Here is a 25,493-nt window from a genome sequence, read left to right as displayed (position 1 = left end):
GTGGTGGTGATGGTTAGCGGAGGGGTGGCCTACGATGACAAGATCGGGTTCCAAAAGTTTTGGTTGGTCGCAACTCCAATGTGAGATTCAAATGAAATAGCTGACTGTTGACAGCAAACAAATGCTGGGGATGATTCACGGCGCTTCAACACTTCAGTTCGGTGGGTCGGTGACCCTAATCGATGGTCGGACGATCGACCTTGGGTTCTGACAATGAGAGGAAGAGATGGATAAGAGAGAGAGCGTGAGAGGGCGGGAAGAGAGTGAATATTTGTGTGAAATTTTCAAAATTAAAAAACTTGTTCACATAGGATTGTTGACATGGACATGCCATATGGACTTGGGATGAGTTGGGCTATCAAGGTGGTGGACTCTTTAGCATTTTCCTTCGAAAATGTTATTTGTCCCAATACTTTTGATCCCAAATTTTCCCAATCCCATGTGGCATTGCCACCTAAGCTTGATGACATGGAAAACATGTTGACATGGATGGACACATTTGAAATTTAAATTTCTCATTTCTCTCTTCTCTCTCCATTCCTCTTTTGTTCAAAATTTAAAAATTAAATACTCCCTCCATGTTCTCTCACACTTTCATCTTTTATCTCGTGTCTTTATGCACATTATTTTTTTGTCATATAAACTCATGATTACATTGTTTTTTCTCACACAAACATATTATAACATTGTTTTTTTTTTCCACACAAACCTACGTTTACATTGTTTTCAAAACAATGTCATTTCCATAATAGACAAACATAAGATGGAGAAAAATGCACTACATAAACCAGTCAAGAATAACAATGTATATATATATATTATCTCGAAAACATATTTCATTCAAATGATTGTTAAACACAATGCTACATTGTTTTTCCTACAACACATGCCTGTAGTTACATTGTCAACAAAACAATGTATTTTCCCTAATATGCTAAATATAAGTTGGGGAAAAACTGAATTACAAACCAGTCAAAATAACAAGGTAAATATATTGTTTCAATTCATTCATAACAGCGTAATTTTCAAAATAAGAAAAAAAACTGTTATTTTCAAAATAAGAAAAAATAAGCAAGAAAAAAAACAAAGCACAAAGACTGCTTATCACATTGCTGGAGGTGATCGAAGATGTTGCTGGAGGTGAAGGTGGTCGGAGACTTTGTTGGAGGTGACTGGAAGCCCGGATCGACAAATTACATTGTCTTGTAAACAATGTAATTGCTCGGGGTCGTCTGATTCCGGTGGCTATCTGGCTGAAAAATGGTTGGGTAAGGTGCACCTTGACGTGTAAAGTCCAAATATGGGGTCCGTTGCTGGAAATGTCGTCGGAGGTGGTCGGATGGACGCGATTTGTGTCGAGATGTTCTCCTCCTTTGGGTGTTTTTTTTTGACGATACGCACAGGGACAGGTGGTATGGAGGGTCGGGAAATGATCGTGGTGGTCAGATGCTTCCGTTCAGTGGATCAATGGATCCGATCGATGGCGGGATGAAGGAGCTCCGGTGGTGGCAGTGCAAGCTTTCGTGAGTGGGAGGGATAAGAGAGAGAGGAGAGAGAAAGTGAAGGTAGAAGAGAGTGTGTGTGTGTGTTTTTATAGAGAGAAAATGCTGATGTGGAAGGATGATGTGACTTGCCACATAGATATGAGAAGATTTGGAACAATTTTTACTGGGTTATTTAGCAAGAATGATTTTCCTTTGTCCTTTGAGTGATGAGTTTGGGAAGAAAAATCTTAGAGTAAACAAAACGACGAAAAAAAAAAAAAAGGTGTATCTTTTAGTTACTAAAATGATAGTTTACACACAACCATTTGAAATACTGAAGACGAGACAAATACGCAGAAGAAAACTGAACGAGGACGCATCATTGATCAATATATGCCATGCGCTATCCACCTAACTCGCATTCATGGCGATTTCGAATACAGTGAGAGTCACGGTGTTTGTATATACTCTGCTAACTCTGTGAACCATTCTAGCATTATTGGAAACACATACCAATCAGGGGTACATACATTCATTTACACGCCAATTGGAACCTAACCAGTTGTACCTTAAAACAAATAAGTAACTAGTTCGGGCAGAATGTTCATCTTCACTTGTCACGCAATTTTTTTTTTTTAAATCCAGAATGACTCCATACAGTTTGTCATTTGGTTATCCATGTGTCTAAACTCGGATCATCACGCCTACACAAGAATTTCTCACTCGACGACAAGAAAAATTGAGTCAACGTCCAATGCGTGGTCACAAGGGTATTGCTCTTACAATATGTATCTAAACTCGGGTCGTCATCCCGTGCACATAAAAATTTGTCACTTGACAATATGATAAGTTGGGATAACGCCCATTACATGGTCGCAAAGGTATTGCAACTACTCTATGTATCTAAACTCAAGTCATCATCCCGCACGCACAGAAATTTTTCACTTGACCACATGATAAATTGGGTCAGTGCCCAGTACATGGACACATGAATATTACTCCTATTGAGAATCAAACTCAAAAACTTCTAGATCCATATGGTTTGACCACAAAAAGATTCAATATGTTCAAGCTAAAATTCTATAAAGCAAAGCTCAAAAACTCTGCCCCAATTACATTGCTACAAACTACAATTGCTACAAACTACAATGTTAAATTACATGTCCAACTATGGCCCAGTCACTTCCAGTCAAATTCCTGAACGAAAACAATAATAACTATAGCAATGCAAATGCAACAACAGTAACTACAATTTACCCAAGTTCAGCCAGCACCAACGAAGAAGATGCAGGCTCTCTCCAATGCTCTGTGTACCACAACAAATCTACTGCCTTCACCTTCAAGCGGCATTCTTGCGGGGCCTTCCCCTTTTCTTGGTGGCAGAAGCTTCCGTCGTGGCTTCCCTTCCATCCAGGATCGCTGCCGCCGTGCCACCACCACCACCATTTTTATCACTGCCGTTTTGTTCACCTGCGAACATTGGCGGCATCCAATTGGGAAATCCTGCAACTGCTTTTGCTGTAGTCTTCCCTACGTTCTCCGGAGTCTCCAAAGTATATCCGAGGGGGAAGAACGACCAGCAGCAGTAATAAGCCTCCTGCCCCGGTACAAACGGCGGCAAAGATGAAACCAACGCCGCATGAAAAGCCTTCTGACAATTCTGGCACCTCAAACAACATCCCTCGTAAACCCTTGGGTACTCGTACAGATTGTAACAGTAAGGACAAATTGTCCAGAAATTCGACAATCTCATCCGCTGATCCTCGTGGTTGTTTTGGCAAGCGGTTTGCTTATTCCTCGCAGATTGAGCGCTAGTCTTTCTAGCACTGGTTGGGCGTTGGATCTGGCTTTTCCGGACTGGCAACTTCGGTTGATTAGACAAATCAATCTTCGAAAACAGAGACATTTCACTATCATACAACATCTTCTTTGACGAATCCGATAGGACCGCCCACGCATCTGCAACTAATTTGAAAGCCTGATCTGCGAAGGAGAATTTGTTCTTGTCCGGATGGAGGAGCAAGGCTAGCCTGCGGTACTGCTTCCTGATGAGTTCGTTGTCAGACCGCCGGTCCAATTGCAAGATGGAATACCAGTCGTGGTGGTTGTTGACGCGCTTTTCGGCGGCGATAAGCACATCGAAGATCGCTAAGATCTGATCTGAGCCTTCTAAAAGGGGTTCGGTTTCTTGGGCCAATATCGCGAACTCACGTGAGCCGTTGAGGTCTCGCGATCCTAGAAGCTTCTCGGCGATTCCTAGCAGCCGTTCTGCTTCGGTTCTATTCGGATTGTCCGTCATTTCTTTTGTTTTTCTCGGAGATGTGGTGCGTCTATGAAGGCGGAAAAGGGAGACGTGGGTTTGAGCCTGCGATAGTCCGATGTGTTGCTGCATTACAGCCTAATATTCGTTGTGGGCTGGTGGGTGTTTTGGTCTTTTCATTTTATTATACATTCTTGCCATTTGCCAATCCCCTCAGAGGCGCAGAAAGCGAGACTGTCGATTGATGTCATTCCAGTTTCCACGGCATAATTAACATTGGGCCTAATGGGCCGAAACTCTTTGTAATAAATTATTAATGGACAATTACTAATAAGTCCAATTTGGAAGACCTATCTCAATAAGAATAATTAGGGGGAAAAAATTAATTATGAGGACACAATATGTTGAATTACATATATGTCCATCTATATTTAATAAAATTATAAAATTTAATGAATCAGTGGCTTTTCATTTTAGGCTCTCTCACATTTTCTCCATGCATCACATTATCAGTTTTGATTTTTTTTTCTCTTCTTAAACAATACTTCAAAATGATTTATTTCTCAAAATACATGACGAACTTTGAAAAAAATTATAGATTCTAAATCAACGTGAAAAACTTTTCCAAACATGATCACTCATCAATATATTCTGAGATTAAAAAAAATCTGGCATATAAATTTAGTTTGCACTCAATATAATTTATCCGTACTGCATATAATTTATCTGCACTGCATATAATTTATATGCAATGCATTAAAACTATTTATCTGTTGAGCATATAATTTGTCTGCATAGTAAATTAGCATATAATTTATCTACGATGCATAAACGTTATTTATCTGTAGAGCATATAATTGATATACATAGTATATAATTTATTTATTTGCAATAGTGTGTGCATAAATTTCAATATATAATTACCTTAACAAAACAACAACAAATAATGCAGATAAATTTAGTGCATATAAACTAATGCAGTTTAGTATTTGAACTAATTAATGGAATTGGCCATCTAAAATTAGGAGTTAATGATTAATGAACTAACCATGTAAACATGAATACCAAACCTTGCTGACCTTGTAGTGGCAATTGTCTAGTTGATTATATCTTCAGACTTAAGGTATACGATATCCGAGGTAGTAAGTTTGAACCAACAGTTGTAATATTCATAGTTTTCACACCCGGATCAGCCCGTCAGTCAAACCGTGAAACCTGTGACTTGGAGGTATACACGAGCAAACTCATGTAGTTCGACCGTTTGTGCAATGGGTCATCACCAACCGTGGGTTATTTCGTCAAATCTATCGAACTATGAACCAGCGGCTTATTTAAAAACCCGTTGATAGGTGAAACGCCTGATTCAGACGAAAACTCTCGACGACAGCTCACGACAGAGAAGGGAGACGCAGACCAGATATGTAGATCCGCGAAGTAAATCAGAGATGGAGTGTGTCGAAGCAGATCGGAGTGGAAGGGGGTCGAAGCAGATCACATTGGAAGGCATATTCACCACAAGAGTCCAGGCGACAAGAAAAAAGGAAAGTGGTATTGCTATGAGGAAATTGTGGGTACACCTCCCAATTTGTCAGGTATATTACGAAGAATGACATGGATCGGTAAGAAATACCATTCCGACACAATATGAGGCGGTGTGGACATTTGATTAACAGGTATATTATTGTAGGAATGTGTGTCTCTGAGATGATGAGAGAGATGGAAGTTTGCGATGAAGAGTTTCTCATTGAGTAAATTTTGATGGAGAGACTCCAATAGCTAATGATTCTCTACTCTCTAGAGTCTAGAAGACTCATTGTAAATATCTAAAATACTATATTATTTTTTGTAATATATAATATACGTAATGAGACTCCATTATAATAATATATATTATATATTGGAGTCTATAGAAGACTCCAGTATTGACTATGCTATTATATAATATACTATTATATACTATAGCTAAATGAAAAAATAACTATATAGTTATATTATATACAATATAATTAAATATTTATTATTTTATTATTTATTAAAAACCTGTTGTTCAACTTTCATGGTTAAAAAAGTCTTATCCGTCGCCAAGCTGGATTGGATGTTTCTTGGTTAAAAAAGTCTCAGAAAGGTACGTTTTGTCACGAGCTCAAAGACTTCCCTGGCCACCAAGGCTGGCATCCCGGGTATGAAAGGTTGTTATAATTCGATATCATGTTGAGTACCAAACATCATATGTCAAGCGAACCAAATTGTCTCACCTCACTCAATCGAGACTAGATGTTAACAATATCTCATCAAAAGCTGAGACATTTGTGGAATAAGATAAAGTTGGCGCAACATCCTCAACCTTAACTCTATCTTTATCTCCAACAACAAAGTAACCAACAACTTTATCTTCACCATGTTTGGTTTATCTTCAAAGATTAATCTTAGTTTGTTGTAACAATAAATGTATTGTTCATTATCACTATACGTATTGTAGATTGTATTTATATAAAGGTTGTAAGCTCAAACTGAACGATTGAATCAATATACAGAACATATTATTTCCTTATATGGTATCAGAGCCCTCTCTCTAACGAGTTGCTACAACCACTACCACCCCTCCTGCTAATGCTCCTCTGACTTTAGCTGCAAATCAAATCACCATCAATGTTGATGCTTAGTTGCCACTCAAACTAACATCTTTCAATTACTTCTCCTAGAAAGCACAATTCATTTGGATACTTTGAAGGTACCTTGTTGTGCCCCTCTAAGACACGGACTTGAGATGACCAATCCATTCGTAATTCAGATCACTTACCATGGACACGACAAGATCAACTTATTATGCATATTATTCTTTCTTCTCTGAGTGAATCAGTCATTCCCTTGGTTTATTATGCAGTATCAAGTAATGAGACTTGGACCAGACTCTCTCGTCTCTATTCCAAACGCTCTACCAGTCACATGATTCATCTCAAGGACAAACTTTATACAATTACTCGTGATTCTTTATCTGTCACACACTTTCTTATCTCCATCAAACAAATTGCATATGAACTTGCTATTCTTCGAGCTCCTCCAAGTGATGTTGATCTTCTTATCTATGCCACCCGTGGTCTTGGTTCAGCTTACAAAGACTAATATTATCACATCCATCTGTACTCGAGATACTATTGTTCCATTTGAAGAATTGTTGATAAGATTATCGACAATGAAACCTACCTCCTTCACAGTGATAATCACCATCCCGAACCTATCCCTCCTACTGTCAATCTCGGCCACCAAACAATACCGTCCCAACAACTTTAATTCTCAGTCAGTTAACTGTCAAGCTCATCCTCACCTTCGCACCCAACGTCCCTCCGCCAATCATGTCACCACATCTACTGATGCTTCCCAACCGTGGATAGTTGATTTAGGAGCGTCTTATACTAGAGTGTGTGTTATCCACCGTTCACATAGAAGTTTTCAGGGATAAAGACCAACATATGCAAGGTTTTACATAGTCAATTCTTGTCATCTTATACCCTTATGGTATCAAGAATTCAAGACCCTCTGAGGGGAGTGCACAAGATTCTGTCATCCCCTCCAAGCACACTATGACGAGTAGTGTTCCAAAGGTTCAATAGGATGACATGACAAACTTTTTTTTCATCATAAATCACAAATGAATGGACAAGAGTGATGGAATAAAGCTAGTTTTCAAAATGGATTCAAATCAAATGCCCAATAAATACTATGTATCTTCAAAACTAAAAAAAATCAATTGACTAGAAAAAATGCAGGACGAAAATTTGTCTTATATGCCTCCCATACAGATGCCAAGTTCCATCTCTAGACGTGCTGCTGTATCTATTTCAATCGGACAATTGTAGTATCAAGTGTCTCAAATTGAGAGAAAAAGGAAAAGATGGTACTTTGGTCAATAAAAGATACATTTTAAATAAGTTGTTCTTGAAATAAATCTTATTCACTTATGAATCTTATCGCTTGGAAAAAATTAGAGTGGACCTATTGGAATAAATATTTGATTTGAGGGACCTATTGCTAAATGACCTGTTAATAAATCAAAAAGAGATCCTCTCTCCTTTGCTTTTCTTTTATTTTTTGAAATACCATTGAGAAATATGATTTTTTTGGACATCAACTTCTATTTGGGCTTTGAAGGAAAATCGGCCCGTTTATGAAATTTTGGAGCCTTAACAATCCCCAAATTTACTTCGTTTGGGAACCGAAAATGTACAAAATAGCCCTAGCAAGTGTCCACTTTGAATTGTGTGTCGAGCTACAACCTATGTTTTAAATATGAATGCCATAATCATACCACCCTGCGGTATAACCTGTCCAACTGGTCAAACTTTGAATTGTGTGTCAAAATGCAACCTATGCTTTAAATATGGATACGGAAATCGGACCCGGGGGAGTGCCGGTGCATTAGTGCACCGGCTATTAACCTGCTCATTGTTAAGACCATTAGATGTTAACATTTATATCTGACGGTTCATATTTAACTTAATAAAAAAATAGGATAAATGCTCTGTGTTTAGATTAGGTCTCTCACTATCGCGCATTGTCCTTCCAGTTATCCGTCGCCGCAGCTTCAATTGTCTGAGCTCGAACTTCCCGTCATCCTCCTTGTCGAATCAGCACAAAGCTTACGTGACGGTGGCTTCTCTCCTCTTGAAAACGAAGTAGCTTCTCGTAATCAAAGTTTTCCTCTCTTGTGTTTGTAGTCTCTCTCTCAAAATCAAACAGTTTTGATTCAAATCCTGGGTTTAGAAGTTGAAGTTGGTAGTCTTCCTCAATCTCAAATTCAACAGCCTATTCCACTGAAGGCTAGAGGTGGCTCCCCTTCTGGCTACCATAAGGGGCGATGTTTTTGTCACCCGAAGAAGGATTTTTCCCTTTGATTGTCTTCTCTGTGTTTTTTTTTGGGTTGATTTTCAATCTTCTCTGGCTTCTCTGTTTGGTGTTGGGTTATTGGCTTCAATGTCTTCAAGATTGGTTCTCTAATGGTTCGAAGATGGTGGACCTGGTTTTTGATTTTTTATCTGATCTCTTGGTAGAGATTCCTTCTGTAAAGACCTGTTCACTGACTTTTTACTGCTTGTTAATTATCCATCAATAATTTATTATTGATGATTTATCAAAGAAAAAAACAGAATTTCTCATCTTTACCGGTTCAAGACTCCATTGTTGTTAGAGAGAGAAGTGAGAGATATGAATCCTAAGATCTAATGGCTTAAAAATTGAACAGGTTAATAGCCGGTGCATGAGTGCACCGGCCCTCCCCCGGATCACTACCCGTGCGGTATAACCTGTCCAACCGGACGAGTGAGACGAAGATAAAATGTATATATACATTAAAAGTAACAAAAAAAAAATCAATTTGTTTTGGTGGCTAACATTAGTGATTTAGCATTTGAGTTATTAAAAAAATCAATTTGAGTATTTTTCTTGGAGACTTCGGATAGTAATTAAATTTTTATTTGTATTTATCTACAAACAAAAAAGTGAATTCAGTTAGAAAATGTAAATTTTTTTAAAAAATATGTATAACACGATTTAACACAGGTAAAATTGTATGATTCAACCAGTTTTAAATATTTTTTGATCGGCACCATTCAACCTAGTTCTTTTTTAGTTAAATAATATCTGTGAAGGGTGGTACCCGATTTAACTGGTTGAATCGATAAATATTGGCCGGAGGATGGTCAAAAAATTGATCTGGAGCACTATCCCCTGGCAATGTTGTCAAGAGGCATGCTCAGGATTTAGGGTTTAAGATTTTTTTCTTGAAAATCATCTATAGTCAACTACTCAACAACACAAAAAAAAAACTAAAAAAAATAATTTAAAGAGGATTGGTGGAGGTTAGTTGCACTTCACAGATTCTCAGTTGCACCTCAAATCTAGGAAGCCCCATTAAAATTTTAACCTGGTCTGAATACACTACTTTTCTATGTTTTTTTAAAAAAAAAACCCAAGACACCTAAAATACAGTTATGACCAACAAAACAGAGCAGAGATAGGCTGGGGCACTGGTGAATGGGTATATACGCAAGCTTGATGGTGTCATGGTTGATGATGTGAAAGATAGGTTGGGGGCATCCCAACTGTAGTAACTTTAACATTATACCATAGCAAGGGTCTCTTTTTTCCCCTAGAAAGAGATCAAGAAAGTTATGGCCTTTTCAAAAGTGGCTTTCTTTCGTTCACCTACATTAACTTTGACAAGGGAAGACCTTCAAAAATGGCTTTTTTTCCCTTTGATTAGTATAAAATTCATCTCTGGCGTTTTTAAGTTTATCCAGTGACGAAAGAGTCGGTTGAAGGGGATAGCAGAACAAGGGAAGATCGAAAATCAAAGGTAGTGTGATACCAGGTGAGACAAACTTATCAGGTCTTCTGGGTACTCCATCTTTTCGTTGTCAGAGCTCTCATCATCGGAGATGTCATGTCGGTGAAGTCTTTGAAGCCTGGATCATCATGGTAATCATTGTCGCCCATTAGTGTTGACAAAACAGAGACAAAAAGGTGAGAGACGAAACATAGGGGGAGAGGAAAGAAAAGAGGGGAATGAGGGAATGAGTGACAATTTGGCGCGTTGGGATGTTTTACAACCTAAGATTTTTTTCTGTGTTTTTGGGTGTGAAGAAAGAGAATCCATGGAATGCAAACTAGCCCCCAGCAAAGGGATTTGGGGGGTAATTACTAGGTTTTTATGGTGACAGTTTGTCGTTGTTGTACACAAAAAACTGTTACTATACCGATCACTTCGGTAACTCAAATAATGTAACGGTTACTGTTATCGATAGTGTCAATAAACCGTTGGTCGATATACTGATCGATCGATAACGATGAACCGATAATTGATAAACTCACCGTCTCCTTTTGGAAGTATAAATTTCTCTAGTAGGGAAAGACAAATCTAGGCACATATATATTGCAACAACAAGGCAAAGGCAAATTTGGGCAAGGACTCCTCATAATTCATAAGATTACAAGACTCAGCTTAAATTCTTCCATAAAAAAATCGAAGAGAGAGACACAAACATGTGACTAAAACACTACGCGAACAAATAAAAAATAAAAAACAGCAAGGAAGATCAACAGAGTTATGGCGTTTCTAGAAACATGACTATACATAGAGAAACTGAAAACTGAAAATATGACTATACAATTAAACATTACTATTGCTGGATCATTACTTGCAGATTACCACTCCTTTGACCAGCCATCTTCTTACTATCATTTTAGAGCATCCATATCAGTTATTCTTAACAGATTCTCTAAAATACAGTAAAACGTGTCCTTTTACAATTTCACAGAATTACAATTCAATAGCACGTCACATCAACTCTTCTATAACTTAAAATATTTATTTTTTCATTCACTTTTAATATTTTTTTATTTAATTTTTACCGACTATATTTTAAACAAAAAACATATTTTTGACTACATCATATTCAAATAAAATAAAATATAAATATAAGAAAATATTAAAATGTATATTTATACATTTTATGCAGATTTTTTTTTGTTTAATTGATTATTTCAATGGTCACTTTCAAACACCAACGGTCAAAATTCAAACATCACTTTCCGACGATCACATACTTTTTCTATAAAAAGAAGAACTTTCCAACTTCAGTTCTTCATCTCTCACCACTTATTCATCATATTTCCTTTGCACAATAAATTCTTTTTTCAAGCGTATACAAAAAATTTATGACGATTCATCCTCAAACTCTTCCTCTGAGGATGACTTTGAAGATCTTTTAGTTATGGTATATGAAAGAAAACGATTTGAATGTAAAGAAGGATCAACGTCACTTACTGGTAAGTGTGGTAATTAATTTAACAGTAATTCGTGGCTTTAGAAATTATAGTCAAATCACAAATGTCCAAATTACAGGAGCTGATGAGGCCACCAATTTTTATGTTTCATACACCACATCCTCTAAAATAGGATGGCGGATGACTTTAGTAGAGCTGATATTGGTGCTCTTAATAGCACTATATTGTCATTAGAGGTATTGCCATTGTTCCACTTTAGACTAATTTTTTTGTTCTATTTGTGATATTATATGACCCGGAAAACATTACTATACAGATTTTTCTATGAGCAGTCTTTTTGCCCGCGATTAATCCTGGTTATGCCCTATTCACGGATCGAGGCTTTTTGAACAATTATTTGCACTATCCCATTTGAATAGTGATTGTTACAAGGATAATTTAATTTCTTGCAATACCCTTTGCTTATGATCTATTTTGGGGTAACTTTTTTTTCCAAAGAAAATTGTTATCTTGCCATATCCGATATGAAGGCCATGAACACTTTTGCCCTTCCCACCCTTTCCTTCCTGACAATGAAAATTAAGTAGTATACTTCCATCTTAATGCTATAAGGTAATTCTCTGAAAGTTGACAACAATATTTGCAGTTTATTGAATTTGTTTTTACTTTATCATAGGATAATCTAGAAAGCAGATAGCAGTTTGCTTATTTGCCTTCTGGAGGAACTCCTTTTGAGCAAATCGCAACTGCAGCAAAACTTCAAGGCAGTGCTATTCCATATTCATTCTAGGGTTTTGGAGCAGAGGGTTTTGGGAACTAAGGATTATCAACGAAAGAAGCATAAGACTGTGTTGATTCATCCCCAGAAACATCTTACGAAGCAATAGATGATTTGGATGATGATGAGATTCTTGAAAATGGCCCTCTGGAGGATGATGTGGGTGCCAATGATAAAAAGATAATTGATCAACAGTCTCCATCAATGGCGAGCATTGTGTCGGCCCCTAGCGAGGTGCTGGATCCTTCTGTGGTTGAAGATTCTCAAGACCCTGATTAGATGGATGATAGCATTGTCATTGAAGATTTTCAAGACCCTGATAGGATGCATGGTAGCATTATCATTGAAGATTTGCCAAATAAGATGCATGATAGCAAGGAAAATGGAGACCTCCCCTCCTGTGAAGAAAAAATGTGATGTAATATTGTTTCTTCAAGACCCCAACATTACAGAAAATAGATTGTATCAAGAGACTGAAATGGTTGGCAGCATGTCAGTCCTATTTGAGGATGGTATGCAAATTACTGAAATGACGTAGTAGAACGTGTGGCAAAGAGACTACGACTTACATCTCCTGCGGTGGGGGAGGATGTAATGGCCAGAAGTCAGCCAAAGGAGGATTTCTGCTTGTAACGAAAATGATGATTGAACATCGACGTTGTTTATGTTACTACATTAGGTTTCAAATCTACTATTTTACCGGGTGAGTCTTGATGACACAAACACAGTTAATCTGTATGTAATAACAATGGTTGGTGTGTTTCCTAATCTTGTTTTGTTACCATCTTACATTTACTAATTTTTCTAAAGGCCATCCATAATAATAAAAATACCCCTCTAATGAGATGACAACATGTGGTATCACATTGATTGAAGGAGAGGAAATCGGGCTAGGGAGAATCTCGATACACCTAGATATCACCTCCACTTGTACTCCCCTATATGAATTAACAAACATGACATTGGGAATCCCTTGTGACCAAAATGTCTTGGGATACCGAGGAGACCTCATCACTAGCTGAAGAAGATCTGTAATGAGATGTTTAGGGGATTTACCCTCAGAAATCACATTCGTAATCAAGGGCAATCCATAATTTGAAGTTCATATAAAATGCGACATCTACTTAGGTAAATCTCTCTCACTTCTTTCACTATTCATTTGAACTAAAGAAGGAGCTCTAAAAACCGAGCTGTCTCACTAGCCTCATTTCCTACCAATCTAGCTTGTGCGTCGGAACGTCCTTGAGGTACCCCTTGGTGACCTCAAAGCTCACGGTTACTACTTGTGCAACAATAACCTCTTGATCCCTAGTTTAGTCAATTGAGATGCCTACAAAACTAAACGATATGTTATCCGAACAGTTGAGCAGTCAGTTCGATTTTCATCTCATCAGTCACATTTATTGCTAAAATCTCATGCGTAGTAGCTACAATCTTGTTAAAACAATAAAAGAAAATGCACAAATGGTTAACTACTACTCTTTTTTCTTAATGAGCTAATTATTACTTATTTAAATCACAAAAAATAGTTCTCAACTAAAACCACAAAACGACGTAGTATTAGTCATCCTGATAGATGTCGAGTATAGTGACGCACAAAGTTGTATGCCACCAGCCCACCGCCGCAGCTTCCATTTCTTCTTCCTACAATCCACACTTGGCAGTCGTTACAACATCTCGGAAAAATTAGGGTTAGGGTTTTACGCTTGATTGGCAAACGATGAAGACGTTTTTCTACCAAATCTGCCAGAATCAACCTCAGAGATTGTCTCTTGCAGGGCTTTTCTTGATTTTGCTCCCGGTTGTCCTTCCGAATCTCTTCGGTCCATTAGGCCGTGCATCCCCTTCACTGTTCTCCGTATGTTGTGCTATCGTCAATTTCATCTGATAAGTTCTTCCTTAAAATTCTGAGGTTATGTCCAAGCCATGGGTGTTATTTGTGGTTGCTGATTGTGTTTCAGGAGTGGAATGCTCCAAAACCTGTGCACTTGAATTTACTGAAAGGTGCTTTCAGTCGCCATACTGTAAGTAGGTGCCTTCTTTTCTCTTTCTTTCTTTGTTGTTTTTAGTTCGTTTGATTGAGACAAGCCATGGAATTGTTTTTGGAACTATTGAAAATATAATTGCGTTTGTTTAATTTTCTCTTCAGTCCATCAGACATCAATCTGAGCTCTGGTCTCCTTTACCCTATCATGGCTGGAAACCATGTGTTGAACCACCCGCAACTGTTCCTTGTAAGTGTCTGAAGTTAAACCTGAGATGCAAACGTGGACTTTCTCATGATACAGTTAGTGGTTGTTCTGTGGGACCGAGATGATATCGAAATTTTTCGTGGATTTGCATTTATATCTCGCAGCATTGCCAAGAAAATCTCAGGGATATATCCAGGTATTTCTTGATGGAGGGTTGAATCAGCAAAGAATGGGGGTAAGTAATCGTGTCACATTTGTTGCTGGTTGTTAGGAGAATTATAGGAGGATATGGTTGATGTTTGTGCATAATGCTTTTTCAATCACTGTTTTTCCGGATATGTTATTTACCATCTCTTTTTTTTGTTACTATTAAGATATGTGATGCAGTTACTGTTGCTAAGATACTGAATGCGACACTTGTGATCCCACACCTTGAAGTAAATCCTGTTTGGCGAGATTCAAGGTACTGCATGAATGATTTATTTCTTGGAACCGTATTTATCATCGTCTCTTCTCTTAAGGGACTGTTATGTGAAAAGCCTCATTTTCTACAGTTCATTCGTGGACTTATTCAATGTGGATCACTTCATCAGTGTTTTACGCGATGATGTTTCTATAGTTACAGAGCTACCGAGCGAGTATTCTTGGAGCTCACGAGAGTATTATGCCACAGGTATACGAGCTACTAGGATTAAAACAGCGCCTGTTCATGCTACAGCTGACTGGTATCTGGAAAATGTATTACCCGTTCTGCAGAGGTTGGTTAGGTTTCCTTATATATTAGATTTCGTTTCCCCTTGAGTTTTTTCACACCAGCAGTTTGTAACTGATCCTCTTTCTTTTTCTTGGTTTGTCTTTTTTCTTTTTGGAGTTCATTTGTTCAACTATTTTCCTTGGTCTCCCCTTGAATCATATGGCTAGGTTCTTACTCCTGGTTTTTGGATTTTCAGCTCACTGTATCTGGTCTTTTACTTTGTGGAAATTGATGAAGTGCACTAGATTATGTTTTCAGGGGTTCTTCTTGTCCTTTGGAGCCAGGAGCTTGAAGAATCATATTGATGTCTTTCTCTCTACATTCTTATAGCTTCGCTTTTCTTTTGGATTCGTGCATGGTTTTCCTGTTGGGAATTGGGATACTTCTATATTAAATTTTTGGCTTGTACATTTTGGTGAATAAGTGGAGACTGGATATTGCAGTCTTTAATATGAATTCTTATTGTAGGTACTTCTAGACTATAATGCTTAACTGCTCATTACACTAGGGTTTTCTTATTGTTGCAGTTATGGGATTGCTGCAGTTGCTCCATTTTCTCATCGCCTAACTTTTGAAAACCTGCCTGTAAACATCCAGCGCCTACGTTGCAAAGTCAACTTTCAAGCATTAGTTTTTGTTCCTCAGATCAAGGCATTAGGAGAGACAATAGTAAATCGCCTTAGATATTCATCCGGCAAGCTCCAATCATCAGGAAATGAAATGCGGCCGGGGAGAATGGATGATATTGGAGAAGGAGTGGGAAAGTTTGTCGTTTTACATCTTCGCTTTGACAAAGTAAGAATCTCTGCCTCAACCACTTGAGGTAATTGACTGAGAATTTATGAATGAAAGTCCTAAGCTTCCGAAGCTTCTTGGACTATGTTAGATTATGAAATTTGTTAGCTCTATCATGAACCATAAACAATGAATTGAATAAATTTAGGTGATTTGTCGTATTTGGCGCATCATCAAGCTTTGGAGTCATTATGTAACTTTTATGTAATACAAAAACAGCAGCCAATCCACTGCCCGTGCTTTATTTATAGCTCTGAAAGGAATCTGCCTACTGCTGTGTGTTAGACCTTTCATAAAATGCCTATTTGTTGTTGACAAGTGTGGTATTTATGATGTTGAATGTCAACTCTCGGTAAACTTCTTGTTTTGATTTGAGCAAGTATTTCTCTGTATTCCATTCCCTGACACAGTCACTTATAGGATATGGCGGCTCATTCAGCTTGTGATTTTGGTGGAGGAAAAGCTGAAAAACTGGCTCTTGCAAAATATCGTCAAGTTATTTGGCAGGGAAGAGTCTCAAAAACTCAGTTCAGTGATGTAGAATTGAGAAACCAAGGGCGCTGCCCATTGACTCCTGAAGAGATAGGATTGCTGCTTGCAGCTTTGGGCTTCGACAATAAGACTCGCCTTTATCTTGCATCACACAAGGTTTTTGTCCCCCTTGCCCCTCTCTCTCTCTCTCTCTCTCGTCAGCAAGATGATAATTGCTTTCTGCCATTATTTATTGATAAGTTAGAAGTTTGGCTTCGGCATGATTGTCTGCAGTTTGAAGAGTAGGAAGTTCTTGTGGGCTGTCATCTGCTTTCTCAGTGAGGAGAAGAACTCTTATTTTTTGAAAGAATTAAAGATGAGATTGATCTTCTTTCAGGTTTATGGTGGAGAAGCAAGGATCTCAACTTTGCAAAAACTGTTTCCCTCGTTGGAAGATAAGAAAAGCCTTGCCTCTAAAGAGGAACTGGCCAAGGTTGAAGGAAAGGCTTCTTTGTTGGCTGCGATTGACTATTATGTTAGCATGCAGTGTGACATTTTCATCTCTGATTCTCCAGGAAACATGCACAATGCTCTGGTAAACATATTTCTTTATTTTATTATTCTATATATTTTAGCTCAACAGTACATATGTTCTTGGAGGTGTTGTGCATACATCGTTCTATTGGAATCCTGGGATCATGAACTCTGGTTTTGCCGTTATGTAATGGCCTCCGCTATAGTTAGCAAAGGAGCATGTGTACTGCCTGCCGCCTGGGTTAAAACTTTTTAACTATGGTACATATGATAGCTAGACTTCCAAATCTTTTCTTCTTGTGCTAGAGTTGAAATGTTACTTCCATATCCAGTAACTTGATTATAGTCTAGTTGACATTTTGTCTCCGTTACCAGGTTGGACATCGAGCCTATCTAAACTTGAAAACCATTAGACCAAACATGATACTTTCCAGCCAGCTCTTCCTGAGCAAGAGCATGGAGTGGTCAGAGTTTCAACAAGCAGTTATCAATGGACATAGAAGTAGACAAGGGCAGATAAGATTAAAAAAGGAGAAGCAATCCATATATACCTACCCTGCTCCTGATTGTATGTGTCAAGCTTCATCAAAATAGACCGGAGATTGATGTTGATCTTTGTTCCACTCTATGTGGTTTTATAGTTTTTTGAACTTTGGAATGATTTATTCCGTTTCCTTATTGCTTCTTATTTCATCGAAATTCACCTTGAGCTCCCCATTACTGGTGACGATGGATTAGCAAGTGATGTTAGCAGGACTCGAGTGGCAACTACTTAAGTGATAGTCCAATGGTGAATCACTCTAGGGTCAAACTGGGAACAATGATCTTGTGGTCACGCGTTGCGTTGCGTTTTGACTAAACTTATTTATAGAAAATTTCTATCCGCTCAAATCCAACAACTTGAGTTTAGGATCATATCAAATGTTTAAAGAGTAATTGTAAACTGGCCGTAATAATCTTGTGAATCTTGTGATCACGCGTTGCGTTGCGTTTTGACTAAACTTATTTGTAGAAAATTTCTATCCGCTCAAACCCAACAACTTAGTTTAGGATCATATCGAATGTTTAAAGAGTAATTGTTCTCGGTATAAAAAAATAAGTGAGTAGCATATAGAATGGCTTGTTCTCATATCGTATGCGAGGAAGAACATGGCTTACATGCTTGGATCGTGAGGAACTAGAACTTCAAATTCCACATCAATTATAGTCTCAACACAACTCGTTACATTTGTTCATTAGCCAATCAATAATTTGTATTTTCATAGTAGTTGAGAGTCATCAGTCGGACATCAAGCACATAATTCCCTCATCTCTCTCCAATTACATGAGCCAACAATATTAGATTCAACTATTTACAGACGCGGGTGCTCATGAAAAATTGCATAATGCCAGCCTTTAAAAAAGCAGCACAGCTCTTATGCACGAGTTTTAAGAAAAGGCCTTGTAAATGGCCATATTGGTGACCTTTCTTAATCCTGCTGATCTGCAGGCATCTGACCATCTTTTGTATCCTTGACCGCAGGAGGAGATCCATTCCCATTCCTGTGGGCAGCCAATTCCTTTGGTTGAGCGAAGATAGAAGGAACCATTTCTTCCTCGATAGGAAGTACTCGTTTTGAGCCCTCCAAAGCAACACCAAGAACAATGTTATCTTCCAATGGAGGCCGCGCCATTGATGCTGATGATGCAGTAGACTTCTCAATAATTTGTTTCGAATGAGACATGGCAGAAGAACCATCAGTTCGTCCACCACCAGATTCTTGGTTAGTAGCTGAAGTTTTCTGGGACGTTCCCTCTTCTATGGTTGTGCCTTCAGAGATGATTTGAACATTATCCTTCAATACATCTCCATTTTCAACCGGGTCCTGCATTTCAGCTGAACCATCAGCCATCGAATTCCAAGCTTGGGAGTTAGATGCTTGTGTTGGTGAAACATGAGAGTCTACACCTGATTTTGAGGTTGAAGTTGCCAGGACCTTATCATCTTTGGAGTCGGGATTTAACACTGGCGAAGACTTGGCATCTTCTTTGGATTCAGATGTAGATGTAGCCTTGACCTTGGCATTTTCCTCATTTGTCAGAACTGAACGCGTCACGTTTTTGGCTTTATCATCGCCATTAATTTTATAAGATGGTTCAATCAGCAAAAAAGGACGGTGAGCAGCTGCTCTAGAACGAGTAAAGTCCATTTCAGAAAATGGCACATTCTCCAAGTCAGCCTCACTGTATACTTTCTGAATTGTACGGATAGGAGTCGCAAGTCTGGCCCGATGATGGCTGATAACTCTGAGAAGATCCAAGATTATGGCTTCCTGTTTCATCCACAGGGAAGTCGTATGTTAAGTTACTAGTACAGACAGCATGTGGTTAATTAAACTACCAACACTAAGAAAGGAAGATGTCTCATCGAAGTCCATAGCAATGCCAGTCTCTCATCTAGAAAATGGAAGAACCCTAGAACATTCATATTATGTAGGTTTTGAATGGAAAAAATAAATTTACCGCAAACCCTCTTATTTTGCCTTTTAAGTTCTTTATGAAGCATTCCAATGAAGCTTCTCCTTCAACAGGATATTAGAATAGCAGGATATTGCAAATATTTAAGCTGGTACCTCAAGTCTTCCATCCCAATCGAGAATACTCAGAGACACAGAACAAAATCTAAAAGAAAACATCTAACCATATAATGGAATATCCTATCTTTCAATTTTTGGCAATGGCTGGTCGAATATATTTTCTATATCCTTAACGAGGGTCACCAAGAGTCTATTTGGAATTGACAAAAAAAGCACAATAGTTTCTGGACATCCAAATAAAATGAATTTATAAAATTGACCTAGTCAAAACAGTATAGAGTCCAAATCATTGTCTATAAACCAAAATCATCTTATATCTCTATAATAATTGTCTAAAATAGCTTGCTTTGCACTAAAGACGTCACAAGAATACTACTGTAAGATTTAGCTTACCTTCACACAAAGATACTCTTCAAAATGCGAGGTTTTCACAAAGCAAGATACCAAAACCTGTAACAAATAGGGCCAATGAAAAGTTAAAACTGGACTCGACAATTGTTCATTTCCCCCGCAACCCCCCAACAACAACAACAACAACAAAAAGAGTTAAACTTTTCGCATCCCAAATGCTAGGTTGTAAAAAGATCACTATAAATAGTAGAGATGTGTTAGACCCATGGTTAAACAGTATGAGAAAAGAGAGAATAAACGAAATGGACACTTGGCCTGATGGGAATGGAGCACTTGTCTTATCCTGGTTGGTGACCTTTGTTCTAATGTTTTCTTCTGTTTTATTTAGGAAAGGGCTGAGGAGAGAGACCTTAGTTTTGGAGTTCTGGGAGGTTCCTAGCTCCTTGAATTGCTAGGTTTTCTACTGTGTTTACGATTTCAGTCTCTTTGGTTGTAATTTTCTGTTGTTATTGCAAATATATCCTTTTGGTGGGTCTGAATCTATCAAGATGCAACTGTGATATATAAACGGGCTAGAAGCGTAACCATAAGAGCCTGACTTTCTGGATTGATATTTTCCAGAAAAACCCTTCTGTGCAGCCTTTGCTGCTCCACTTGATGATTTTTAGCTAAGACCTTGCGCATGTCAGCTACAATATTCTGTGGAGAGATTAAGTGAACATAGTATGAGAAAGTAACCAAGAAAAGTCAGATTCGCAAGCCTGGCCACCATTCAAGAAATAACAATGCTACTCACATTGATTTTATTGACATCCAAGTGACTGATAGCAAAATAGGTCTTGATGCGCCAATGAGTTTTCTGGCTAAGATTTCTCACAACATTCACCGTGAACTTATGGTTTGGAATGTGAACCGCTTCACGATCATCGCCTCTTATAATTGTTGGTGACCACCAACCCACATGCTGAATGAAACAACAGAAAACACAAATTATAAAAACAGCTATAAACTGAAAATTGTAGATGCAAACTACTTAGTATTGCAGAAGAGAGAGGATTTTAGTTGCTACAAGCCTACAATCAACTTACATTTTGATGGAGTTCACTGGAGGAAGTATATGCACACAATTGCATAACAGATTTCAATATTAGTGAAAGAAACACAAACCTCAACTGTACCAGAGACTTCATAGCCTTCAATCTTTGTTTGAATCCATTCATTGACAACAAACGGCCTTGTTGCATGTATCATGACACTCGAAAGAAAATTTGTAAATATCTGAAAGCATAAAAAAGTTTATAACGAAGTAAATGAATGTCCCCATGAAAAATAAAAAGGTGAAAGGCTTTTCACTCATGGAAAAAACATCTGATGGAAGTATATATGAGGACAATAATGAACTCGCTACAATTCTGAAAAATGCACAACATAAGATCACAACTTCACAAAGAAAACCAGGTATTACCTCGCGACCAGCAAGTGTGAGCAATACAGTACCAAGGCCCCCAGCAGTGAGCCACTTCTGGGTCGAGAAACCTAGAAGTTCCATAAAAAGTGATACAGCAGCGACCCATACTGCAGTATAAATAGATTTCCCAGCAAAATCAAAGCCCACCTGCCAAAGAAAGAAAGGACTGTGTTAAGTGAAGTTCTAATTGACATCCATCGGTGCCCTTCATGTAGAGGAATTTACATCTCATGAGTAGAAAACTAAAACTTTCAATGCAGGTCTTGGAGCACTGAGTGAAGCAATGACAAGAATGGAAGTAATGCAAACATACATTTCTTGTATCACTTGAGTCATTTGTTTCGGCAAGGAATTTTTGCACCTGCTGAATCAAGCTGTACACAAAAGTATGCCCACTTTATGAGACCTCTTACAAGATTGAACGAAAAAAAATTAAGACTCAATAAACCAGGAATATCATCAATAACCAATGACAAAGAAAGCCATTAGGAATAAAAATGCAAAAGTGCTCAAAGCATGAAGTTATGCCAGCAAACAACAAAGAGAGAAATATTAGATCTGCCTATTATAAAAAAAGACAGATGGTTTGTTGACACACATTCTCTTGAAACCAGTTAGGTGTCACCATTACCCCCACAAACTTCATTGAAACATTGATAGAAAACTATGCCACTTGAATGTCAATTTTCTTTCAAATCCATGAGTAGAAAGAAAATTCCTTCAAACCTCATTCCAAAGTTAAGTCAAGAGCAAGTTATGATTCATGATAGCTTTACTGTCCTTAAGATCAATATCCTTAACTCTCTTTCTTTCTCTATATTCATCTTCCAAAAAGAGAAACTTTCATAACTCTTCTTACAGAAATTCAAAATCTTTATCTATTTTATTCATCAATCAAAATCAACAAATATCCAAATTGATACATTGAGGGGTTGTTTGCTTCCTTTGCCTTCCTCTCTATATTTAGGATGCCCTGACTATCGTTCGTTTTAGAATATTGACTAACAATAATACTTAGTCTTCTTCATTTCAATTACCAATTTAAAGCATTTCAAAAATCCTAAATTGGCTAATAAAGGGTGATGCTGGAAGTCAGTGGCATATTAGTCAAACATGCATAAATTTATGATGTTCCCTTAAGAAGATATCATATATGTTGGCTCGCTCAAATAATGCATTTACAGATAGTGCAAAAAGAGAAGAATGTAACACAAAGAAGAAAAAAAAAACAAAATATGCGACTAATAGCACATATTAGGCAATGGCAGTCAAAGCTTCTGATATGACCAAGTGGCTCATAGTAATGCCGGATCATTGCAATGCCAACCTCAACTTTTCAAAACAAGGCAACTAAATCGTCTATATGGCAATAAATGCCGCATGTCATTTGAATGTCTCAGGAAATGAAATTTCATCAGTCAATTATCAAAGAATCACCCAAATAATTGGCCAACTCTAAAATCAAAGCATACCAAAGATATGATTCCCAAGAGCTTAAAAACATCAGCATGGCCAATCACACGTACCTTGATAAACAATATGCAAATGCCATCACACTTGATAATGATCTAACAAAATTCAGAAGTCTCTGCTTGACAGCATGACTCGCTTCTGTCGGCAGCATTATTGGATCTAATGCCCTGAATGAAGCACATTGCTGTTAGCACAAAAGATAAACACAACACAATGTTGGAATGAAAGGATTTGAATGAAGGATTTAACTGATTCCATGACATACCTGCAGATGAGTATTGCTCCACTCCATAGCAGCAAAGGTTGAAGATAAGACGTCAAAACATAATGAGTACTACTTTTCTTCCAACTATTATCAGTTTTCTGCAGAAATTTCAATAGCGAAGTGAATCATATAATCGAGGAGTCAATTGCAGATCAATGCGGGCATAAAGCAGAATGACAAGAGTGCATACATAAAGCAGAATGATAAAGTACATACACGGAGAAAAACTATCCTGCCAAAACGCATGAGTGGTCCTAGTCCCCAAGCAGCAAAAGCAATGATACCAACAGCTGGAATTAGTCTGAGTACAAGCGGTCTTTTACATAGATAACCATATGACCTGAAACATTCATTAAAACGAAAGAAAAAAAGAGAAAACAATAGGCATTAGATATGGTATCCATTTTTTAAAAAAAAAAAAACAAACTATACACCACTAGTAAACTTTTTTGCAACTGGAATTCCAACACGGTATGAATTTAATAGCCTTAATAGGTATATTAACAGTACTATGAGGAGCTACTTTAGCTCTTGCTCAAAAAGATATTACGAGAAGTTTAGCTTATTTCATATTTATAATATATCAATGCATGCATATACATTGTGATGGAAAACAAAAGGTTAGAATGACATATATATACGTACCTTGACAAAACAACAGCAGCAGATTTCAAAAAAGGGATCTCATTTCCTCCTCCAGGTAATAGAACAGATCGGCATAGAAAAACTTTACATCTGGAATAAACAGGATTTATTGGCCCATGTACGCTATTTAAAAGGTTGAGACTCCAAGCATCCTGTCGCTAAAGAAGCAACAGATTAAATATCCATAACAGAGCTACTTATTCAAATCATTAAAACCTTAATTATATAGAAACGTCATCTGCAGTAACATGAAAAATATGCATGGACCAGCAGTTCAAGAAACATGCAACCTATGAGTTTCATAAGGAAAAGCATACCACAGCGTATGATGAAAGATTGATACTAACTGAATGCCTTCGTTCTTTCTCTGACAAGCTCTGAGAAAAAACAAGGAAAAGCCAAAATCAGAAACATATGCAACAGCAACCCAGAACTGAGAATAATTAAACAAAAAATCATTGGCAAAAAAAAATCACATACAGTATGCTGATAACTGCATCCATGATAGCCACAGATCCTCAATTCGCGAGAAAATTTAATGGATCCAGCGCATGTCATTTTCAGGAGAAGACCCAGATACCACTAGACAGATGTAACATAAAACACCTCAAAGAATCAATCTCAGCTTAACCACGGCACTGAATCCCCAAAATTATGCTTTGAACCTAAGCAGACGAGTCTCAATTCTGAAAGAGGTCTTCTGTCCAGTAAAACAAGCAAACAAACAACACCACCTTACAATTACAAAATCAAACTCTCACCTATTCGAGTACCTGGAAACTAGGAGCAGTAAAATTAATCTGAAATGATCAAAGAGTTCAACATATTAATTTCCCATTGCCATTATATTCCGCTTTTTTCTCACCAATGCCAATTTTCGGGAGCCAAACTCGAACAAAAAGGAGAGAATGATCTCATCGTGCTAAAGAACCCTGGCTACCTTTCATTTGCACGTAAAGTTCGAGTCTAGCACGGTGCACGAGGAACTTTTTACCAATTGAACAACGTACTTTCTCGGAAAATTAAAAAGGAAAAGCAAATGCCGAATTCAAATCTACGAAGGAGAGATCAGAAACTACCTTGTTGAGAGCAAGAGGAGAGTAACAAAGTTCGTCTCCACGAGAAATGAAAACTGGATTTTGGAGAAAATCGGTCGTTACGACTGTGCAATTTGTCCACCGCCACCGGTTGGTTGAAAGTTCTCTTAACTTGTGTGGTCCAATCGTTTTGCAGTGTTTTGGATGTGAAGTTTCCTTTTTTTTTCCCTAGTTTACGTGGCGCCTAGGCTTTATGGTTATTTTCCTTTTCCGAGTTCGGTTTCCGCTTCGCAATTCCCAGTTAAGTGAACAGCTCCGCTAAAGCTAAAAGGATTTGGAGACTCCCCATACAAAAAGTTGACAAATTTTTAAAATAAAAAATACTGTGATGTGATGTTGCATATTTCTTAAATTATTAGATTTAAATTTTAGACTCTACATTTTAAACAAATTACAGAGCTCCCAAATTCCTAAACTAACCGTCTGTGACTAACGGTGAATTATGATGATTGTGCCGTTAATAGAGTGCTTTCACGATTATTAGTTTAGGCATAATAAAAAACAGTTTCTTAGTAGAGTTTTGATTGAAAATAAATTGGTCTAGAATATGGTTTTTCTATTTTAACCT

General features: G+C 37.7%; 3 protein-coding genes across 5 annotated transcripts; 1 reads left to right on the top strand and 2 right to left on the bottom strand.

Annotated features, from left to right (window-relative positions):
- Positions 1–2,541: 2,541 nt before the first annotated feature.
- On the bottom strand, positions 2,542–3,933 carry LOC120000295. Its single transcript, XM_038848318.1, has one exon. It carries the CDS (start codon positions 3,874–3,876, stop codon positions 2,824–2,826), a length of 1,053 nt encoding a protein of 350 aa, XP_038704246.1. The 5' UTR covers positions 3,877–3,933; the 3' UTR covers positions 2,542–2,823.
- Positions 3,934–13,910: 9,977 nt separating this feature from the next.
- On the top strand, positions 13,911–17,753 carry LOC120000294 (O-fucosyltransferase 31-like). Of its 2 annotated transcripts, XM_038848316.1 has the most exons (10): positions 13,911–14,162; positions 14,266–14,328; positions 14,454–14,538; positions 14,661–14,731; positions 14,871–14,959; positions 15,051–15,254; positions 15,778–16,045; positions 16,466–16,693; positions 16,914–17,111; positions 17,426–17,753. In XM_038848316.1, exons 1-10 carry the CDS (start codon positions 14,025–14,027, stop codon positions 17,642–17,644), a joined length of 1,563 nt encoding a protein of 520 aa, XP_038704244.1. In that variant the 5' UTR covers positions 13,911–14,024; the 3' UTR covers positions 17,645–17,753. The 2 variants fall into 2 exon arrangements, with proteins under 2 accessions (XP_038704244.1, XP_038704245.1); XM_038848317.1 differs by having other exon boundaries at positions 14,090–14,162; positions 14,266–14,332; positions 14,454–14,731.
- Positions 17,754–18,217: 464 nt separating this feature from the next.
- LOC119999939 (mechanosensitive ion channel protein 3, chloroplastic-like) lies at positions 18,218–25,036 on the bottom strand. Of its 2 annotated transcripts, XM_038847762.1 has the most exons (14): positions 24,908–25,036; positions 24,309–24,410; positions 24,146–24,205; positions 23,829–23,986; positions 23,400–23,523; positions 23,184–23,281; positions 22,972–23,085; positions 21,759–21,819; positions 21,443–21,592; positions 21,145–21,255; positions 20,774–20,941; positions 20,563–20,676; positions 20,020–20,076; positions 18,229–19,362 (listed from the first exon to the last, which is right to left on the bottom strand). In XM_038847762.1, exons 2-14 carry the CDS (start codon positions 24,384–24,386, stop codon positions 18,520–18,522), a joined length of 2,136 nt encoding a protein of 711 aa, XP_038703690.1. In that variant the 5' UTR covers positions 24,387–24,410; positions 24,908–25,036; the 3' UTR covers positions 18,229–18,519. The 2 variants fall into 2 exon arrangements, with proteins under 2 accessions (XP_038703691.1, XP_038703690.1); XM_038847763.1 differs by lacking the exon at positions 24,908–25,036 and having other exon boundaries at positions 18,218–19,362; positions 23,829–23,980; positions 24,309–24,493.
- Between the last annotated feature and the right edge of the window lie 457 nt (positions 25,037–25,493).

The sequence above is a fragment of the Tripterygium wilfordii genome, chromosome 6 (genome assembly GCF_013401445.1).
Source record: "Tripterygium wilfordii isolate XIE 37 chromosome 6, ASM1340144v1, whole genome shotgun sequence".
Classification (NCBI taxonomy): domain Eukaryota; kingdom Viridiplantae; phylum Streptophyta; class Magnoliopsida; order Celastrales; family Celastraceae; genus Tripterygium; species Tripterygium wilfordii.
Note: the sequence above shows the minus strand (reverse complement) of the source record. Positions and strands in the feature narration are given on the sequence as shown.